This window comes from Protopterus annectens, chromosome 8.part0 (assembly GCF_019279795.1).
Source record: "Protopterus annectens isolate FY-2018-M chromosome 8.part0, PAN1.0, whole genome shotgun sequence".
NCBI classification, from domain to species: Eukaryota; Metazoa; Chordata; order Ceratodontiformes; family Protopteridae; genus Protopterus; species Protopterus annectens.
Genome location: NC_056741.1, coordinates 1,207,699,164 through 1,207,721,454, shown reverse-complemented (window position 1 = coordinate 1,207,721,454; position 22,291 = coordinate 1,207,699,164). Strand labels below are relative to the sequence as shown.

Genomic DNA, 22,291 nt, shown 5'->3' with positions numbered 1-22,291 from the left:
CAAAGGGCTCAAACAGATGCCATATGCTGCCCGGTTAAAGAAACTCCAGCTCTTCTCAGTGGCATACCGCCTGCTCAGAGGCGATCTGTGCCTGACGTATAAAGCCATGTCCAACCCGGAATTAATGGGCATGCTGCACCTCAGAAAATCCAAATCCTATCGAGCTATGAGCTCGAGAGACTTGAACCTCAGCACTGAACTAAATAGGACATGCTGGAGGGACAGATTCATAACCTAGAGGCTCCCTTCTCTCTGGAATAAAATCCCAATCCAGGTTAGGCAGAGTCCCTCATTGACTCTCTTCAAGAGGAATCTTGATGAGTGGATGGGAGATCGTAGGTTTACCCCGGGTATCACTTCTGTGTCACTGTTAGACAGAGGTACAGTATATTAACCTCGAAAAAGGGCATAGCAAAATTAATTTAAAATGGGTGGCGAAAGCCAAACACACTCTGGCTAAGCTTATAAATGCCCTAGGGCAGACAGCCTAGTATGAACCTATGAACCTATAATTATTGTCATTATTAAGTGTAAAAAGTCTCCAGTTTTAGGAGGAATTAAGAGGTTGCCAGATTCTGTCGGGCCAGGTAGGGACAAAAAAAGTGAATACCAAAAATAATCCCAGTTCTGCATTAAACACAAGTAGCTCCGTGTTTGGCAATTTTTGATAGGCCCGTATGCTGGTATATGAGCCAATCAAAAAACGCAGAGCGGACCCTCTTCTTTTCAATGCTGAACTTCAGGCAGTTCCACATTGAACAGAAGTAGCTCTGTTTTGTGATTTTTTTGATTGGCTCATATAGCGGCATACGGGCTAGTAAAAAAAGCAAAACAAAGCGGAGGCTGTTTTGCCAGGATTTTAACCGGCAGTAGGGGACTCTGGATCGGGCTGCTGATCCCAGGACAGTCCCACTTAAACAGGGATGTCTGGCAACCCTGGTTGAGAGGAATGTAAAACAGCACACGCTTAGAAATGCAGACTACTTGCCCTTTGTAGAAGTGTAACCATGAAGAGAAAACAATGTCAGCACTGCCAATTGCAGACTCTATCGAGACAGTATACTGAAATAGTCTTTGAGATTAATAACCTCCTTACCTCTGCAGTAGTGTTGTTGAACTGGCTCCTGGCACAAAATAATTCAATGCATTTCACAAGAGTAATGAATGCAAAAGCAGTTTCTTTGGTAACTCAGGTGCTGGTGTGTCACCTTTGGCCCGCGTGTCATAGGTTCGCCATCACTGTACTAGGTTCACCATTTGCTACAAGCTTTATAATTTTTTTTGCACCAAAGCATTATTTATTCTAGATTCTCTTTCTCTTTCTGCCCCCTATGGGCAGCCTCCCCATTTTAGATCCTACCTTGCTGTTTTAGCTTTGGTTCAGGGAGCGTCCCCTACTATTCAATGATATACTAGTTCTTTATCTCGGCTTTATCCTTTATATTTCCCTCCTTGGTAAGCCAACTTATTCTTTTTCCTGGCACTCTTGTTGATACTATTATGCCTTTCTTGGTCCTTAATCCCATCAAAAAGAAGCACTAGGACAAGCCCTGCTTCCTGCTACCCCTTCTGTCAGATAATGGTACTTCTCTCCCATCCACCGTGATATGCAACCCTTTTCCCACTGCTTATTAAAACTAAATTATTTCCTCTGAATCAAATGACACTCTACAATGTTACTCTATGTCTGTATTGTTTATTAATGTATTCTGTATTGTTTTCAAATGTCCCTTTCCACATGCCACACTCGATCCTTTATGTGCACCTCATATGCATATTATGTTTTCAGGGACTTAAATTGCACACACTGCAATATTTACTGAGTGATAGCAGTTCAGAACTTGTAGACTGACATTTAGAAAAAAATATTAATCTACTGTTTAACTATCCTATCATTAATGATCCACTTTTACTTACAACTTGGTCATTTGCAAATGAGCAGTTTACAAACTGAGTTCGTATTTTCTGGAGAAACTTATAACACATAAAACAAGTAACGCAATTATTTGTTATTTCTAAATGTTCTAAAACAGTGCCCTGTTACAACAGTTTAGAAGGGACAGCATATCTAAAGCAATATCAGAGATATGTGGTATACTAACAGGAAATGTAAACTAGGCAGTGCAAATATTCAGTTTCTCACAAATTTTGAAAGTATTAATGGGGCAACTCCAGCAAGCTTTCCCCATCCTGGTAGTGCAACTGTGGCAATAGTTCCCACAGTTTCCAATGCTGCTGAAACCCATGACTGTGATTCAGTCTTTGCTTTTTCTTGCCGAAGATTCTCAATCTCTGCATTCATTCTATTAGCTTTTTCCAAGAAATTCTTTTCCTGTAGGGCATTCTGTTCCTGAAAGTAAAAAAAGAAAGTTTTTGTCTAAGAATGCTGTTATCACTGCAGTCCACTTCTGATGGCAAGTTACATTCAGTCAGTGTACATGTAGTCAGCAGGCATTACACAAATGAACAGCATGCGTAAGTGCTCCAGAGTCTGGGATTTTGTGCACTGCATGTCTGCATGCAACTAAGAGAGGGAATGCAGGAAAACAAAGAAATACTTGACTCTGTAGGATGATGATCACCTGGGTACAAACGTTTATCCTCACGTGAATGCAAGAGGCAAATAATGGTTGGGGGATAAGTAGTGATTGGGAACTGGGACAAAGCTGAATATTAAAAAGCTGCATTTCTTTTCTTTAAATTATTTTCAGAGGAGAGCTGATACAAATAATGAACAAGAGGTGAAAATAAGTAGTTAAGGCCAGTCACACCAAGTATGTGATGGAGCAAGAAGTGCTGATAATAATGTTAAGATATCTAGAACTGAAATACTCTGCATGCATTTGGCAATGCTGAATGCTGGCTTGTACAGGATAAGTCATTTAGAATTAGAAACCAGTGACATATGTTAAGGGTGTACATAGTGCCATTTTTAATGAAAAGTTATTCAGACTGAATTAGGATTTATCATAATGGGGATGTAAGAAGTATCATTTTAAAATGATTGTGGAAACCAGTATTTGATATGCACAATAATATCCTCTGCACTTTTACTGTATTCTATGTCCAAATAACTGAAACCACCCCAATACAGTATGATGCACAATACAGTTACTGAAAACCTCTACTATGGTGTCTACATTTTGTGATTCAGAATGTCCAATCTACTAAAGCAGTCAGGTTCCTTATGATGATACATTATGGAATTTGTATGGGCTTCAAGTTTCTATTTCTATAGTTATCACTCAATTTTAGTCTTCTTGAGTTATCACATAAGTCTTATAATATATGAATCATTTGAGTAGTTAAATTAACACATATAGATGTATGCTGACCCACACTTAGTAACATGCACATCTCTACTAATCAAGCTTGAAGCAATCTTGATTTTCTGCTTTTTTTTGTACAAATCCTTATATGGCCATTATCTATACCACAATAAGTATAGCCATACATCCCAAATCCATGAAAAATTCTGGAAGCCTATGTGGTGTAAGCAGGGGCTTGGGAGATGAAACATTTACAGGTTGTTGGTGTCCATTAGAGACACAGAAGCTAAACTAAGGGTGAATTTCCAGTTCCCCATCCAGGTGTCCTGATTACACTTGAACTGGGTTAGGGAGGAACTCTGCTTCACATGGATGGGGAGAAGGGACAGAATCTGGGCTACATACCTGTCTATAGAAAGTCCTAGTTATATCACAGCCAATGTTTAAGTCTTTAGAATGGTTAATTCTGGAGCTTTTTGTTTTGCAGATATACAGGAGGCCCATCAGTGTGGGGTCTGACAATGCCTTCTTTGCCAGGCATAGATGTCCCCTCAACAGCCTGTAGGAGACAGAATACATGGATAGGACTCTGAGGTGGTCTGCATAGCACGTTCCTTTTGCCCTGTATTCTTTTAGTGAGGAACATCTGTGGGCATTCTAATTGTTGGATGTGCCCAGTCAGGTACATAAAGGGGGCACTGCACTCAATGATAGATCTAATGACTGTTGAATACAGTGGAACAATGACTTCTTGGCCCTAGATGCCATACCTTTAGCAATAAAAATGGAAACAATGTTACTCCTCATGGACTCTACTTTCCTATAAGTAAATAATGGTTACACCATCAGTGAGAAATCCTCTTAATTTATATGACCATTTAAATCCTTTACGGCTCTTAAAGCCACAAGATGACTGGTTGGTTTCTTTTGCCTTCATTTGATGCTTGCCTGATAACTGTACATACACAGTAACTTAAAATGTGACAAAAGTGAAGAAAGATGCAAGTCTTTACATACAAAGAAACAAAGCACTGGCATTTCATCTGCTGATCTATAGAATCATTAAAGTATTTCCTCTAACACACTGAATTATATTAAACAGTTAAACATTTCCAATCTAAATAAAAAATAAAAACAGAAAAATAGAATAATTACATATAAAAAATCCAGTTCCCAGTTTAATGACTGCAGAAACCAGCATCTATCATTATTCTACTGTACATAAGAAGACATTGTTAGAGGCATAGTGGGTCCCTGACTACAGCTACAACATTATGCTTTGTACTTTAGGGTGATGGAGAAGTAATACAAAACACTCATGAAAAGCAACATTTGGTATTACAGCACTTTTTCAATTGGAGCTGTTATATTTCCCTTTGAAGACTTTCATGATACAGAAGTAAAGACAAAACATTTTAAATCAACAGTAGAAAGTGCTACTTGATAATGCACTGCTGAAAAAAACATCCACCTTCATTCAGACTGTGACTCCACTATAGCAAATAAAAACATGATTAGTGACAGATATTCCAGTGCTTCAAGAAGTTCAGCATTTTTTCCAGCTCCTTCCATTAGAATTATTAAAACTAACAAAAATCTGAAGCATCTTAGTGAAAACTGACAAGTGGTAGTTTAAGTAGTTTATTCTGTACTAATATAACTACTCAAGTTGATGGGCAAATACTTTGTGGAAAGGATTTGAAGTATGCATTTTTTGTACCACAAGGCTAAAGGCACAGTACAAAGAATGGTGCAGAAAAGTTAAGTAGAAGAAAATGTTGCATTAAAAACTTTGAGAGCATCTATGGAAATATTTCTAGATAAAATACCTATGGAATTTAAAAAAAAGGAAACTGGACTGGTTTTACTGGAACTCAAAAATTACAAGTAAACTGATTTTTTTTAACTCCTATATTGAACTGTTACCTGTGGCATGGGCAAACTTACATTTATCTTAAAGTTGTTGTATATTTTGGCTTTTCCCGGTTAGTGGTCGCCACTGCAGAACTCCGGTCCGCTAATGATTGACAGTAGATTTTTACGTACCGACTTACCAGGCCTGACGCACAACCTTCAACCAAGGTATGTCCTTTCACGCATGTCTCCATGCAGAAGATGCTCTAGCTAAGAATCGAACCGGACAGCATCTTACTGTGAGGTAAAGTAATCAAACCATATTAACAAGCTTACATTTCTAAACATTATACATCCTATATATATATATATATATATATATATATACACACACACAACATAATCAAACCAACATTACATAAACTGTTTAATTCCTGCGTTCTCTTAAAACTCATTCCTCATGCATGTAATGTTCCCGCAATTTCCAGTTTTTCTATATAACTTACTCCTACCCTTTTCTAAAGATCCCACTTCACTTCCTGGTCTTATTTCTGTTACAATATTTGCTACTTCAAATATGATTGGTTTAGACTTTGATTTCCATTTTTCTGGTAACTGTTTTTTTTTGGCAGACACAAGATCTTACTATGTCTAGTCAATAAAGATCCTGTATCCCAGCTCAAAGAAAATCAGTAAATTTCTAAAGTTACACTCATTTGCTTGCCCAGTATGCCTGACAGAGTGCTTTGAAGGGGAATTTTTAAAGTCTGCTAACTCATTACACTCCAGAACATATGTTCCCAGGTACCTCCTTCTTCCCATTACACCTCCAACATTTCCATCTACCTGAGGAAAAATTATTTGGAGACTGTTTGGCATAGCTCTCAAATGTCTAGATTTTTTTGCAGAATGTCCAGACTTTTTGCCTCATATTTTTGGGCTTTTTCTCATAAAAATGTTCATAAAATTTGTGGTTTTCTGGCAAAGCACTAGGATGATCCCATGACTGAAATCTCTAAATAATGATATACATTTGAGATTCAGACTTCATATCCTTTAGAAAATGCATGTTAACACAAATCATTTTATTCTAATGACTTCCTAAGTCTATTAGAGTAGTATTTAAAATATGTCCCTATTTTTGGTCATTTGTCCCCCCATTATGTCAAGCTTTGTCCAGATTTCTTGCAGTAAGAGGTTGAGAGATACGCTTGGGGTAAAAAGGACCTACGTAAACACTTCCAGGCAAAAATTCTACATTTTCTAGACTTTGTTGCATATTTGGGAGCCATACACATATGCCCTCATGTTTCTTTGTGACTTGCTTATCTAATCTCTCTTCCCAATCTTTTCTGATCTCTGATTGATTCCTACAGTTTCCATGCAATATTTTATGTGCCCTACTAATTACCCCTTTTTTAAATAGCAGCTTCTGTTCTAGATTCAATTAAAAACTCAGGCAGTGCAGGTCTTTCATTCAGGATTCCGCCATTTGTTTCTCTTTGTCTATACTCTGATATAAATCCCTGACAGGGAAGGCAATCTCTAGCCTGCAGTCCAAATGTCTTCTTGGTCTCTTTCATTCTATTACCTTTTCCTAATTATTTGTTCCCAATACCTTGGCTCCTTTGCCAGCCTACTGCAGTAAATTCCAGCCCCCTCTTACCTTTTCTCTGTAGCCCTAAATGCAGTCATCCCTATCATCAGCATCTCCTTTCTCATGTTGGCTTAGTTCTTAGTATGCTCTCTGCTACTTTATGAATATAATATTCTGTACAACTGCTATTCTATTTAAGGATATGCATCAAAAATCCCACTCTTTCCTTATTTCTTGAATTACACCCTGTTTCAGTATCCTCCCTTTCCACTTTGAATTATACCCTTCTGATTGTGTGATGTATAAAAGCCTTAACTGTGTACCTCTAAAATATCCCTTAAAATCAGGTAATCCTAAACCACCTTGTTCTGTTAGAAGGATCAACTTATCCCACTTGACTCTTGCTGAACTGAATGATTTTTTTGAAGAATTTGGATACAGTGCAAGACCCTGACATTGATAAACTTAGTGAGCAGCCTGACGGTCAGTAAAACTGCTGCAACAGCTCATTACTTAGATACACATAGAAATCTGTTATCAGTCAATCATAAAGTGTCTGTCTTGCAAGCCAAGGAAAAAAAATTGTGGGCGACTGTGACACCTGAGAAAAGAACTGAACAGTATGAAATATATGCAAGAAAAATTGATAACACAATACAGCTAGTACTCACTGACAAAATCCTCTAAGAAGTCTTATCAAGTCCTATAATAAGTTTTAGAAAAGTCCATGGATCACCTATATATTATTTTAATACAATATACCCTAGTGCAGCATGATGTTTCTCTAGAATCAGCCTAGTGACACAGATGTATAATACAGCCTCTTCATATTCACATTAAGAATTTCAATACCAACATACATACAAGTTATTGAACATTTTCATCTTGAAGCTTACATGATAGGGAATGCAACTAAACTGATACTTGACTTCCATCTAGTACAGATAAAGATCAAGTGTAGTGTGTGTGTGTGTGTGTGTGTGTGTGTGTGTGTTGCACGGCAATGTTTAGGCATTTTAAATGTTAATGTATAATTTACTTAACACCCGTTATGTTCATATTTCTCTAAAAATGTCAAACACCAAGCAATGCAAAACTGTTTACCTTCATATGCAAGCTCCTGCACGTTATACTGCAGGCAGTATATGAGTAGCTTACATTGTTTCTGAGACATTGTATGTTGCTTACAAAACATTACTAGTTAATATTTACAAGGCTTACTGTGGTTTATAAAACCCAGTTTAAGGCCTAGACTCTAATCAATGCTAAAACTCTATATTTGAATTTGTGCTGATTATTTTGCCATTTATGCTTCTTCAGTACAACTTCGTTTTTATTTGAACTGTGAAGAAGGCACAGAATGTAACCACTGGAAGTTAGAGTACAAACTGCCTGCAGTCCATTAAAGAGAATAGTTCAATTTGAATTCTGTTATGAGAAGAAATGTGTGTTTTATTAAGTTTGCTCACAAGTCAAGCAATACATAAATAAAAAAGAACTGCTTACTTCATGCATGATTATTCCCAGCAAACTATTGATTAATGAACATGACTTTTCAAAGCAATAGGACAATGCTAACAAACTAAACTTAAGTTTAAGCTAACATAACATAACATACCCTGCAATGCTTAGTTACAGTTTTTTTTTTTTTTCAGAAACAGGACACCAGCCATTGCCAAACAAGTTTTTAGTGGCACTACTGCATATGTCCAACCTCTGTTTAAAACTATATTTGACAAGATTGCCCACAGATCTTCACACTGCAAGCAACACTGCTGTTTGTTATACAGACTAGGATGGATATCCATCTTAGACAGTTGTGTCTTCATGAGCACACTATTATTCAAGTTATTAAGCCAAAACACTTCCATCTGTAAATGCCATTTTAGCCTTACTGCACCTTCCTAGAACTTTTAGGTCTTCAACTATCGTATCTCTCTCTTTCCTTGCTTTAGTTGTTCTCCAGAAATGCTCTGTTCTAGTAGGAAAGCCTTTTCTATGCTTGGCTCCATTTTCTCAAAAAACACACCTCATTATGTCCCTGTTTGCCATGCAGCCATTATGCAGTATCAGTGAAGTCAAACTTACAATGTGAATGTATCTGATGAATGGTAGTAAGTCAGCATTTATACAATTCTTTCAACAGCACATTATAGTATTAATTCTAACTAATAAAGCACACATTCAGGATGCAAGTATAGATTATAACTATTTATACATGCAGTGGGCTGATTTTTCCTCAATAAGCATTTACTTCATTTTTTCTTCCTCCAGCTCAATTGTTCTCATAACAGTTAATCAACTTAACCCATTTCTTTGACATTTTCTTCAAATTGCTCTAAATTTTGCTATCCTTTATCACACTTTTCATGATTTCATATTTTCAAATCTTCCATCAAGCCTCCTCCTATTTTCCTATCCATTTTGCAGTTAGGCTTTCAACCTAATTACTCACAATCCTGAATCCCTCTTTTATCTCTTCTTTCCACCCTCCATCTCCATCTCTAGCTGGAAATACCACTCATTTCTATCCTTCCCCTTTTCTTTCAAACATCAGTTCCCATTCTCCTGTCACTCTATCATACTACCCATTCCTTCACACACTCCCAGTACAATACGCAGTACTCCATGCAAGAATAAGCCCTTTTTATCTACATTGGAAGTAGCCACATTAGTGTCAATGATAAAATAAATTCTTTTTTGAACACAGGATGAGAACATATATTTCCTCAAGTTTCTACACTTTCCATTCCTCGACTTATTTATTTTGCTTTTGTTGCACACCTTTTCTAAGTCCCCTCATTTCTTCCATCACGTTTATTTCAGTAACATTCCTAACCCTATATAAATTTCTAATTGGCTTGGAGATTCTTTTTGTTTCAGTGAAGCTTTCTCCAAGTTACAGAATAATTTGATTTCAACAATTTGCCTATTATCAGGCTCTCTCCAAATTGTGGAATTACTTGTCCACAACCATTTGCCTGTTATCAGCCAAATCTGAATTTACTGAAGCCCTCATAAAGACTTAACTTTAGGTTGAACCTGCAGCTGTAGTATGACCTGAACATTAGTAGTCCCTAGTATATAGTTCATCTTCTCTTTTCTCCTGCATTCCTTAAAGAAATGGAGATTGTAAGCTCACCATAATTACTGGCATATAATACAAGAATCACACAAACTATATTAACTGGCAATATGTATAGTGATGCAGTCAGTCATGATACTTCTGCATACTGCATAGTTCTCATTCTACTGTAATGCATCCATGACTAGTTTTTTTAATGTATTTAAATGAGTTTTAGTTCCAAGGCATTAAAGGCAAATGGTATCACTGTAGTTACAAAACACAGATAAAACTAAACAAACAAAATAAAAAAAGTATTCCCTTTCCGCTAAGCAAGTCACTTAACTAGACACCGCTTTGGGATGAGTCTGAAAAAGGTCCATGAAGATCAATGCTCTACCATTGCTCTACTCTGGAAAACAAATAGAAATAAATAAATAAATTATTAAATACAAACCACGGCTAATATCTAACCAACTAACTAAACAAAGATAAATAAAACAGTATTGCATTCCCCAAATCCTTAATTTTCAACTTTACCTTCTCAGAGACACCTCTGTAGTCTTTGCTTACTTATTCTTCTTACTTGCTGCTTCCACAATCTGCATGTCCACACCAATCTTCTTCTCCCGGCCTGAGGTACTCCTTCCACCACCTTTCTTTGAATCTTCAAATCCCTCTTAAGATATATTTACTAATCCATTACTTACTCCATATCATTACATTCTATGCACAGAATCCTCAGTCTTTGCTATCCATTTTGCCTCATTGTCTGTCACTTGTATCCCCAACCATTCTTGTTTCCTCATCTGTTCTTCCCCTCACTACACTTAATTCATCTTCACTTTCACCTCACATCAATACGTTTCACATTTCCAGCTTATTTATTCTCCCTTCACAACCAAGTTAGCCACTCTAGTCTGCCAGTCTTCTTTGAACTGAGAATATGGACCATATCAATTCCTATTGCATAACATTTAATATCCAGCACACCCAACATCCAGCTATCATTTTAATCAAAGTCCTACAGTGCAACTATTTTACCTCTTCATCGCCCAAGTAGCATCTCAAAATCCATTTCCACTGGCTCCATTCTTATTCCAAATATTTCATTCCCAATATTTTTTACTCAGTAACATTTATTTTCCCCTCACATGCTGCCTTTACTCTTTCTCAAACATTACCATGACATTTTGCTCCACATTACCATTGAGGTCTTTTACTTCTTTGAATCCTTCGAACGCTTCATTGACCCCAATAACCCTTCCAATATCTTTTGATAACAAAACATATTTATCTACAAGCAAGTTAAAATATTGCTTCTTTTCCTTCCATACCGTCATACAATCAACACCTAACTTAACTTTCCTTGTCAATACTTTTCTAACCAATTATAAGATACATGGTGACAGTCAGCACCCTTGCCTCGCTCCTATCCTTTACTGTAAATTCCCCGGACAACACCTACATCATATAGCAACAAATATATTCTAATCACCCTTTGAAATGCTCCACTACACCCAGCTCTCCTATAAGGTTACTCAGGAATTCTCACCCTAATAAAGCAAAGACCTCCTTTATATGATAAAGTACCATTCCAACCCCTGTGTATCACCACTTTTCCACCTCATTTAATATACTACAATGAGATTCCACCAGGTGTTGACTGGGACCCACTTTTCCCCTTCCTATTATCTTTTAAGAGAACAACCTGTTGTCTGTTCATTAGTATGGCACCTTAGTCTCCAGGGAAATAGGTATTTGCTTTTTCTAGGTCCAGCTTACTCCACTTACCCTTCAAAAACATTCTTATTCTTACTCTCACCTTTCCCATAGCTTCAAAGTCCCCCCAACAACCCTTTTGATAGGGTTTGGCAATAATTCTACTGCCTCCTTTTCTCACATTGTAAAATTCATCAGATAAACCATCCATGGCATTGTTTTCCTACTTATTAACTTATGGTTCACTTCCTCCATTTCCTATTTTCCTAGTTCTCCGTCAAACCATTTCCTTCCTTCTTCTCTGTGCATTTTCCTTTATATCTCCATCCCCAATTCCAGCTATCCTCATCCTCCTGCCCTTTACAGTTCTTCATAAAACACTGCCATTATCCCCTACAACTACCTAACTAGTTTGTTTTCCTCACTGTTCAGTTCTCTTAAGGAGAGTTCTTACCTTTTGTCTTTCATCTTCTATGATAATGATTTGTTGGCACTCCTTTCTCACACCCCACCATCTGTCCTTCCTTCTCATATCTTTAGTGATTATCATTTTTTACTTATCAGCAAATCATTTCATATTTTAATATCAGTTCTTGAATCACAATCTTTTCTTACTTCTTCTCCTTCACTATCTTTATGTACCACTCAATATTCTGTCCAGCTCTCTCAGCAGATCCTCTTGATCTCTCCTAGTTTCCCACAGTAAATTGCCATCCACTGTAGCTTCACCCTATTTAACTATACTTTCTACATAACACTGCCTTCTCTCTAAAGCCTCTTTCAACCATTAATACATTTTCCTCATATAAGCATTTTCATTCTCATCAATATATGTCGATGACCTAAAATACATCTTTACTTAATTATGTTTATACCATTCTCCTGCATTTCTTTCTTAACCAAAAGCATTTAAAACCTACCATAAAATCTTGCACTGACCCTTTTGAAGGAAAGTTATCATAGACCCTTACTCCTTACCATCTAAATATCATTTCCTCCCCTTTAACATATCTTACTACAACTCTTTTTTTCCAATTTACATGATACTCTATCCTGACAAATAATCTCTGCTCCTCATGCTGATGCCATGGGTCGTTTGACAGAGGAAAAGATGACAGCTTCAGACACTGCTATGTCTTTTACAACTTTTGAGAAGGCCTCAAAGATGAAGGATGCCAGACCTCTACAGGAAAACAAAGAGAAAGGATTACTACTTCTCTTTTTTCACTGTTGTAAGACTGTTTCTGTCAGGTACAGATATGACAATGGTAGAAACCCTTCTCCAAAGAAGTAGATGACCAGAGAAACCCTACTCTCTACCTGGATGACAATCAGGTGACAGCACCATGCCATCAACATTTACTTCACGTTCACATCTGAAAGTGAAATCTACAATATTTGCTCAGGTGTATCACTTATTTACATGATATTTTTCTTCTGTTGTAATACAATTAAGGGGATCTACATGGAAAATGGAAACAGGCCATTAGCATTATGCTGATATAGACTCTTTTCTTAGCCAGTGAGTAACATGGCCACAGATGCACATCCAGCAGAAGTGGGAGGACTGAAGCAGTTAAGATCCACAGGGAATAAAAAGACTACATCCTAGTACCTCTCGAACATACTCAGAACATGAAGATATGATTGTAAAAGATCTAATATTAAGTGCCAACAGAAAACTAGGAAGAAGACAGATGCACAGAAAAAGGAGAGCAAAAAAAGAATGTCTTTCCACCTTAAAGCTATGTTTACCAATTACATTTCTGATACTGTAGCTTGGGTACAGAATATACTTCTACGCAATTTCTTCATCTAGTTTCAGCTGAATTAGATACAATAGTATCAGACTGAATATTTAGCCATTAAGTACTTTAACTTATTCCAAGGCATGCCAAAACTGTTACAGGTTTGAAATCATATGTTATATGTTGTTGTGTGTGTCCTGGACTAAGAAAAAAAGTCAATAACAGTCTTTCTCTGAGGTTTTGTAAAATGATCCTTTCCTTTCTGATATTAGTCAAGTGTAAAAAATAACAGCATATACAGACAAGTGATAATGACAGGATGAAAGTAACTCAACAATTATTCCTTAATGGTATATGATTCTAAGGAGTAGAGAAAGACATATGCCTATAATTATAGTTGATATCAAGGATTACACCACTAGAAGGGAGGAAGAGGCTTGTTTACTGTGTGACAAGTTTGAAGTAGCCCTCCTACAGGACACAGGATGAATATCTGGACTGGATCTTTAAAAATCGTGTGGAGGAAAGGAATATGACTTAGAAGGGTATAACAGTTTCTGTACAGTGTTACACAGTACTCGTTTAGTACACAGTGGGCTGCCATATATTTCCTCTGTGTCAGTGTTTCTCCATTCCTCTTCCATGCATCAGCATTTGCCTATCCCATGTGGAAGCACTAAAGACAGCTTCATGGAATCTTTGCTGTACTGGACTTAATGCTATCCTGCTATGGTAATGACACATTTCAAGTTAAAAAGTAAGAGCTTGGAATATCATCTCCTGGGTAAAGGAGACATTAATAATTACTGCAACTCAATAGTTTTGCAAAGGGGCAAACTATTCTAATTGGTCATCTCAGACTAGACAGTTGCACTTTTCAGATAAAGTTTTATTTTCTCCTTTCATATGGCTTTCCAGTTAGTCAGTTTCGCACCCAGTCAGGTTACAGACTTGCATCACAAAGCTAGCAGGTTCACTTCTAGATGTGTCACATGCATCAAATTCAGTTGTCTTTTTTCCCAAATTCCTAACTTTATTAACAAAACAATTCCATATACAAATGTGTAAGCGCTTTAAAAGAAAAATGGAAGAAAAAAACTAATCATAATTAAGCCAAAAGAGACTTATTTATATCAATTGTGTACAATTTAACACTCCATTTGCTCATAATCATTTAAGGGGACAGCTCTCCGCTTATCCCAAATAGCCCATTTTTGATTTAGTTTTTGTCTAATGTTCTGATCAAATGTGGATTTTTCCATCTGTTAGATGCCTTCTAACAGAGCAATCAGCTCATAAATATTGGAAGGGGGTTCAGGTCAGGTTGCTTCCATCTCCTGGCAATACATTTTTTATAAATTAGCATGACTAAAGCTAGGAGCTGTTTACCGGGAATATTTAAAGAATCGCCCTCTTGAACTAAAAGCAATAGCAGTTGTTTATTTATATTCACTTACTCTTCCCAAAGTTGATCCCAAAGGACATGAACAGTTTCTTGAAAAGGAGCTAATGACTGGCATTCAACAACTATATGCAACAAATCCAGGTTATGTGCACCACATTCTCCAACAAAGGGGGGAAACTTAAGGGAAAATGGGATGGAGGACAAAAGGTATATACAAATATTTGTATTAGCACTGCCACTCAAAAAAACCTAAAGCTCTGTGAAATGGAAGCATATTTAAGTATTGTTAAAACAGTATGATAAAACTGATCCAAAAAGCTCCTGTTCAGTTCTTTCTCCCACAACATTTTAAGTTCCTCCACTTGTTTAAAATAAAGTGATATCAGTTTGCAATAAATAAAGCTTATAAGATGTTTTTGACAAGGGAAGGGACAATTAGCTTGTAAGAAACTGAGGAGTGTTGTCTGCCACTGAAAAATTTAACAAATGCCACTTACCTGTTAGCACCCTATAAAAATATACAGCACTAGATGATGAAATTATATTTAGTGGTAAGAACTGAGCTTTTTACCCGACCCTACTGCCAACTGTTCCCAATAATTTAGCATGGTCGTTCTTTTAAGTTATCTAATAACCTTACAGTTCTGAAGTCCCCCAAAAAGCGATATGGAGTGGAACCAATACATTCTTTCATATTGTCTATGTATATATATATATATATATATATATATATATATATATATATATATATATATATATGGTTTACTATCATAAATTCGAAAGTAAAAATAAATCATGTCTTTATTTTCGAATTTATGGATCGAAAATTCACATTTTCGAAACATAGTAAACCCGAAAACAATGGTGTATTACCGAAAATGTCGCTCGCGACATTTACGGCAACACACAGCACGCCCACCCTGCCCAAATACACAGAACTACCCAACCTAAACACACGCCAGAGGCTGCGCCTGCACCCCGTGGGGGCTGTGCCCCCCACACCCCCCCTAACTTAATATTCCAACTCCGAGATCGCACTACAGTGAGGAAAGGGATGTATTTCCCTGACCGCACTGTACCGCGATCCGCTCCCATGAGCGAACGTTGTAATTCCGAATGTACAGTACATTCGCAATTACAACATTCGCTCAGATGACCTGCTGCATTATGAAGTATTCGAACATCTGATGTTCGAATACTTCATAGCCGTGCAAGTGCACGTCGGCATTTTCATGGTAAACCATATATATATATATATATATATATATACATATACATATATATATATATATATATATATATATATATATATATATATATATATATATATATATATACTTTTTTTTAACTAAGTTACTAATCTTACTGCATAAGACATCTTACTGTCTAGAAGGTGTGGGGTAGGGTCTCACCTTTTCCTGAAAACTACAATGAAAGAAACCTTCTATCCCCAAGGGATGTCAGCATCTGAGTCTTCCATACTGCAGTACATTGATTATTCACTAAACAGCATGCACATTTAAATATTGCGACTTGTCTATACAGTTCCATATCTGTTACTCTGAGTCCTGCCTTTAGTTTTGGGAGGATTAGCTTATTCCACACTACCCTGGGTGTTCTTTGGGGCCAAACGAAGTTCTTAACCCACCTAATCAAATTGGTAAATGTATGTTTTGTGGGGGGAGCCAAAATAGCTTGAGAGATATACAGAATTTGAGGTAATTTAAACATCTGTACTACCAATAGTCATCACTCATAGTCAAGTATTATTCCATTATAGTGAATTAAATGCTATTTGGTTAGTGGTGTTCAACTGTGCTGTCAAATTTATACCCAAATATTTGATTTTAGTATGAGACCATAAATATGGGTACCTATCACGAAGAGTCAGTGGGGCACAATTTACAGTAAGAACAGCGATCTAATCACAGTTCATTTTATAGCAAGACAGGTTCTCAAAACAGAGTAAACTGTTAAAAATTTAAATATAGACTAAATGAAGATCCAGATCTCCTAAATAAAGCATAAGATCATCTGCATAAAGTGATGTGATAAAATTATTTTAGCTACAGTGGTAACCCGTGTGACTAAATGAGTGCAGTTTCAATGTTAAAAGTTCTACATATAGAGCAAAACCAATGGGGGATACAGGGTACCTCAGACAGGTGCCTCTTTTTACTGGAAATTCCTCAGAGTCGGCCTCCAGTCTTAACCTGGACTATGGCCCCTTGATATAGCTCTGTGAGAAGTTTTACAGAATTTTCTGGAAATCCAAATTCCTTCAGGATATAAAGTAAGTGGGGCCACTTGATGTGATCAAAAGCCTTTCCTGCATTAAGGCTTAGAACTACTAATTTTTTTTCTTCTTTAAACAGGCCTATTCAACTAACCATGTTGTTTTGATTATATTGTCTAAAGTTTGCCACCTCTGATAAAGCTCATCTAGTTGAGATGCATAATTTGGGACAATCATTCTGCTATTTGATGACCTAAAATTAACATAAACAACTTACAGTCTGAAAGTAGGAGTTAACTGGATCAATATGATGCTGCAGACAAAGGGTCTTTGTCACGTTTCAGGGTAACAGAGATAAGAGCTTTTTGCCAAGAGCTTGGTACTTTCTCTGACTATATGACATTGTCTGATAAATCCAGAAACATGTCAAGGAAGTTGTCTCCCAAATCTTTATAAATTTTCATGAGGGGACCATCAGCCCCTGGTACTTTCCCTTTAGATGACAGCGCTAAAACCCTAGCAAGTTCATCCCTTGTAACTGGTGCCACAAGAGCTAGTCATTGCCAATACGACAGTTGGGGAAGAATTGCCTGACCACTACAGTCCTCAAGTAGCTGAGGGTAAAAGTCCACAGGATGCTCAGATTTATACATACCTAAATAATAACAGCGAAAGCATCTAAGATCAAATCTAAATGTGTCACCTTTTTGTTCAATAATGGGTAGGATACTTCAGTTACTAAACTATTGGCGGTTTGTCCTCTAAGCCTAACTGCTAAGGTTTTCAAAGAGGGGGGGGGTAAAGTCTTGTTGATCCTTTTAAACTAAGGTAATACCTTGTTAAAATTACCCCCCCCCCCGGCTATTAGCCAAAAGGCTGGCAGGCTTGATTTGGTCAAGTCATACTCACTTCTCATTATGCAGGAAGTATCATTACGATATAAAAAGTAACATACCTTTAGTTTTGAATCCATAACTCTTTCCTGCTCTTCCAGCAGTTTTATCCTATCTTCTTCCATCTTTATCTTCAGTTGTTGGATATTCTCCTCATAGCTCCTCTGTTGAGCCAAAATATTTTGTTGTAAAGCTTCTTCTTTCTGTTTCATGACTACCATATCCCGCTCTATAGCCTCTTTTTTCACTCGTTCAGCTGGTTTGAGAAACAGTATCAGTGAAAATTAATTTAAAATAAAAAAATGAAAGAAAAGTAGAAATAAAAAGTTATGTAACGATAGCTACCATAATTTGCATTTTGTGCAAAGAATGCATATAACATTCAGTAAACTCAGATGTGTATTACTCACTATTAGAAATATGGGGCACAATGACCAGTCAACACTCCATTCTTAGAATATTTTGGTTATACTAAAGTGAGACACATACATAAATGAATAAGCAAATTGAATACATTTGGAGATTTTAGGGTCCTGTGGTTAGAAAACAGTGGACATTCCCTTTGAAATGGTAAGTTTTTTATTCCACTTTTCCTCCTGCTGGAAATTTAATCATGGTTTAAAATAAAACTACTACTAAAACAGATACACCACTATCCAAAAACTAGCACCATTTAAAATATGAATCTATATCTATTTAACTGTATGTAAATATGTTAGGCAAATGCCACAATAGCCCTAATATTAACAAAGGCAGACGTTCACAACTAAAACTTATGGTGAGCTGTTCGTTCTAAACATGAACATCCTCATATAAAAAAAAACTGACTGTGGAGCAGCTGAAGTCTGCTTTGCCACTTAGACTCCAAATTTCTTTTATCTATTGTTCAACTGGCAAATCCTATTAACGCATGACTTAATTTCTTCCCATCCTTCTCAAGATTTTACAAGATTGCCCCAAGCAGTCTTGAATTCCATCATTTTTTCAACCTGTAACATCAAGAAGGCTCTCTAATGAATCTGGAAAAAAAGTGAGTCAAACATACTTATTTCATACTACCTCATAGCCTGTGTGATGATGTGAGGTATTGCCATCTATGCCAGGGAGAACAGGGCATTGCATGGGTAAACACATGCCAGCATAGTTAGCTGGAGTTTTCTAAATAATTTTGTCATTTGAATATCACACTGATTTGTACAGATGCTTGTGTTAAAAATGTATCAACAGTGTTATTATAACTGATTAAATGTAAATACTTAAAGAATTCTGGAAAGGAAGAGTAGAAGTTTTTGAAATTGTTTTATACTTTTCAAATGCTGCAACAGACCTTAGCAAAGCTCTGAGTGTGTATTGTAGTATAATCAGGTGATCAAATGTGATGTCATTCTATAACCATCACTGAGAGGATGGCACTCTCATAGCAGCTTGTTTTATTTTGTTTTCTTTGGAACCTGATATGAAAATCTATGACAGTTATGACAGACATTTCAGTTAGTTCAGTTCAGTTTTAGTTGGAAGCTCATCACCTTGCCTTGTGGAAGTAAACATCTCAGAATCTAATCTTGCCTTGCTGTATTAATTTAACTATGGAACAGTTAGTCTTTAGACAATCAGGAGATACAGTGAGATTAGTTAAAAAGACGTTATGTCTTACCATAATGTTCCATCTGTGTTGTAGATCTTCATTCATTCATTTCTGATAGGACTTTTTGAACCACAATTTTCCCCCCTCTGATTCCTGGAGTAGGATCTCTGGGGGGTGTGTATGCCCACAGCAGACAAGGTCTTTCTGTCCTTCTCACTAAGTGACAGTGTGTCTCTTGCTTTGGAACCAAAAAGGGAAGATTTGTCAACAGGCGTGTTGACAAAGGAAGATTTAAAAGGGTCTGTGAAGTCACACAAACGCATCTAGGTAGGCATGCCATCTCATGACAATGCCCAATGCGGATGCTCGAGCTGCCCCCTCGGTAGTGTGAGAAATCAAGGGCATTGAGGAGTTCGAGATGGTAGCTAGATGAGAGACAACAGTATCACACACCCCCTCAGGCAGTACCTCCGCCAAAGAGGCAGACATTTCTGAAATTAGGTCTCTTTGGAGGCAAGTAAAGTGTTCCATGTAATTCAGCAATTAAATGGCAAAGGTCGCTGAAGCATTGGTCCACTTCCCCAGTCTGTCCATAGCCTGAGACTCCCTGTTCGCAGAATGAACAGTGGAACTATCTTCTGCCATTTCCCTCTTGGTGGCCACCACCACGACCATGGAATCAACTACCAGCTGTTTGAACCAGTTGGGTTGGTCTTTAAAAGTGCACAAAATTTTATCTGGCCTCCAGGGGACAGGTTCTGTGTTGTCCGGGGCCTACCAGGCACGCTGCACAATAAGTATAATGAGCCCATTCGCAGGTGGGTTCACCCAGGAAGTAGATGGTTGAGCATGGAAAACCTGCAAGAACACCAACTCCTCAGGGCTTCCAGTCTCCCATCTGCTTGAGGATCTCGAGAATGTCTCCAAATGAGACTTCTTCCGGGAGAGACTGAGGGGATCCTTCTCCCTCATTGTAATCAGTGTCTTCAGTAATGGATTCCTCAGGGGAATCAAGATGCTTTCTCTTGCAAAGTTTCTTCCAGGGTGGCTCCCCAGTGGGGTCTTCTGAGTAGGACACCGGAGAAAGGCTTCCCTTCAAAGGCAGGTCTTGCAGCTCCCTTGCTCGAGATCCAAGAGTAGGAGGTTGGGACAGCTGCATGCTAGAGGGAGGTTCTGGTTCCAATGCCAATGGTGTCAACGGCGAGCCTGTTGAAGCAAGAACCCTCACCATCACCTGGAAAGCAGGCCTGCCCGAGGAGGGATGGGAGCCCGGAACCCGAGAAGGACGACCTCGGAACCAGGGTCACACCCTGTCCTGAGGAGCCCACCTCCAAGTGAGGAGCTCTAAGAGGACTGGTAGATGCTGGGGGAGCCGTGGCTGTAGATGGCTCCACAGAAAAAATCGGCGCCAAACTATGTGCCATGGTGCTGACAGCCCAATCTCTGCTCCGAGAGTGTGCTAGTTCCAAAGGAGCCATGGCACCAAGAGTAATCGGTGCCAACAGGGAAGCCTCTGCTGTCAGAGCTGAGACAGTATGCACCGGGATGGCCATCGGTACCGAAGTCTCCAAGACCTGGGAGGAGGTCTGAGGAGGATAGACAGGAGAATACACCATGAGAGCTTTTGTTCCAAGAGGGAGGGAAGACCTGGTCTGGGTGGTTAATCCTCTAGCTGCCAAAAGCTGGTCCACAACCCTCACTATGTCTTGTTCCGAAAGACTCCTGGTGGATCTGAAGGACGCAGCTTATGGAGAGTCTGGTCTGTTAAGAAATGGACTAAATTGTTGGCCCAAAATGGATCATAAGAGGGAGAATACCTAGTTCTGGGAAGGTGCTCGACCTTCGGAACAGAAGGTGTCATTACAAGTGCAGCTGTGTAAGACAGACATTGGCACCGTGGCCAGGGATAGTGCCGATGCAGGTACAGTGGTTGGAGCCTGTGTAATAAACAAGGTCAGCACTGAGAGGGATGATGCCGAAGATGGTACAGTGGAAGGAGACAGAGTCAGAATCAAGGATGGCACCGAGGGAGAAGACAGGGACCATGGTGCCAAAGCCATCTGCGGTGACTGCGTGGGAGAAGCCCAGTGTCAACTCAGTTCTGAGTAGGACAGGGATGTCAGAATCGAAAGACTCCATTTCTCCTAATGCTTTTTCACATCCTTATGCTTAGGAGGTGGTGAGACCTCCATTCCCAGAAACAGCCTCTGCGAAGAGTGATTTCAGCATACCCTTTAGAATAAGCTTGTTCTTGCGTTCAGCCAACGTACAGTTGCTGAAGCTAGAACAAATGTCACAAGAAACGTTAAGGTGGTCAATGCTCAAACAATAAACACACCGGGCGTGATCGTCAGAGTTGGGCAATTTACGCCCACACTTATCACACTGCTTGAACCCAAGCTTGGCCTTATCTGACATTATAAGACACTTACTACCACACAATAACTAAATCTACCAAAACAAGAGAAAGGGACAGAAAACTCTTTTTTTTTTTGTACAGATCTATGAAAGGAGTACCAACAATGGTACTAAGAAATACCAAAAAATGTAAGAGAAGGGCCTAGTAGGTAGGGAAGAGGGGAGTAGTACCAACGATGGTACAAAAGAACTACTAAGGTAGTGGGGTAGGGTTTAGTCAGGAAATACAGAAAGTAGAAACGAGAAATAACCTTAGACAATAAACTGGCTAAAAGGGCACTAAAACTAGAAATAACCACAAAGGAAGCTACACTTAGCTCGAGAGAAGGCTTGGCACGTCTGATGGGGAACACGGCAAACGAGATCTGGAGAGACTAACAGGGGTGTTGTGGGTAGGTCTTAGCTGAGAGTTTTTGGCTGGCGTGAGCTTGGTACCGGCTGTGTCAGTTCTGAGGACGGAACCAAAGTCCTATCAGTAAGGAATAAATGAAGATTTACAA

General features: G+C 38.2%; 1 protein-coding gene across 2 annotated transcripts in view; it reads right to left on the bottom strand.

Moving 5' to 3' along the window:
• Positions 1 to 1,285: 1,285 nt before the first annotated feature.
• LOC122809311 (guanylate-binding protein 1-like) overlaps positions 1,286 to 22,291 on the bottom strand; it is a 428,120-nt gene continuing 407,114 nt past the window's right edge. For both annotated transcript variants that reach the window (XM_044080708.1, XM_044080707.1), the window contains exons 10-11: positions 17,851 to 18,044; positions 1,286 to 2,350 (exon numbers count right to left, since the gene is read on the bottom strand). In XM_044080708.1, the coding sequence (XP_043936643.1) occupies positions 2,132 to 2,350; positions 17,851 to 18,044 (413 nt within the window). In that variant the 3' untranslated portion in view covers positions 1,286 to 2,131. The remainder of the gene's footprint in view (positions 2,351 to 17,850; positions 18,045 to 22,291) is intronic.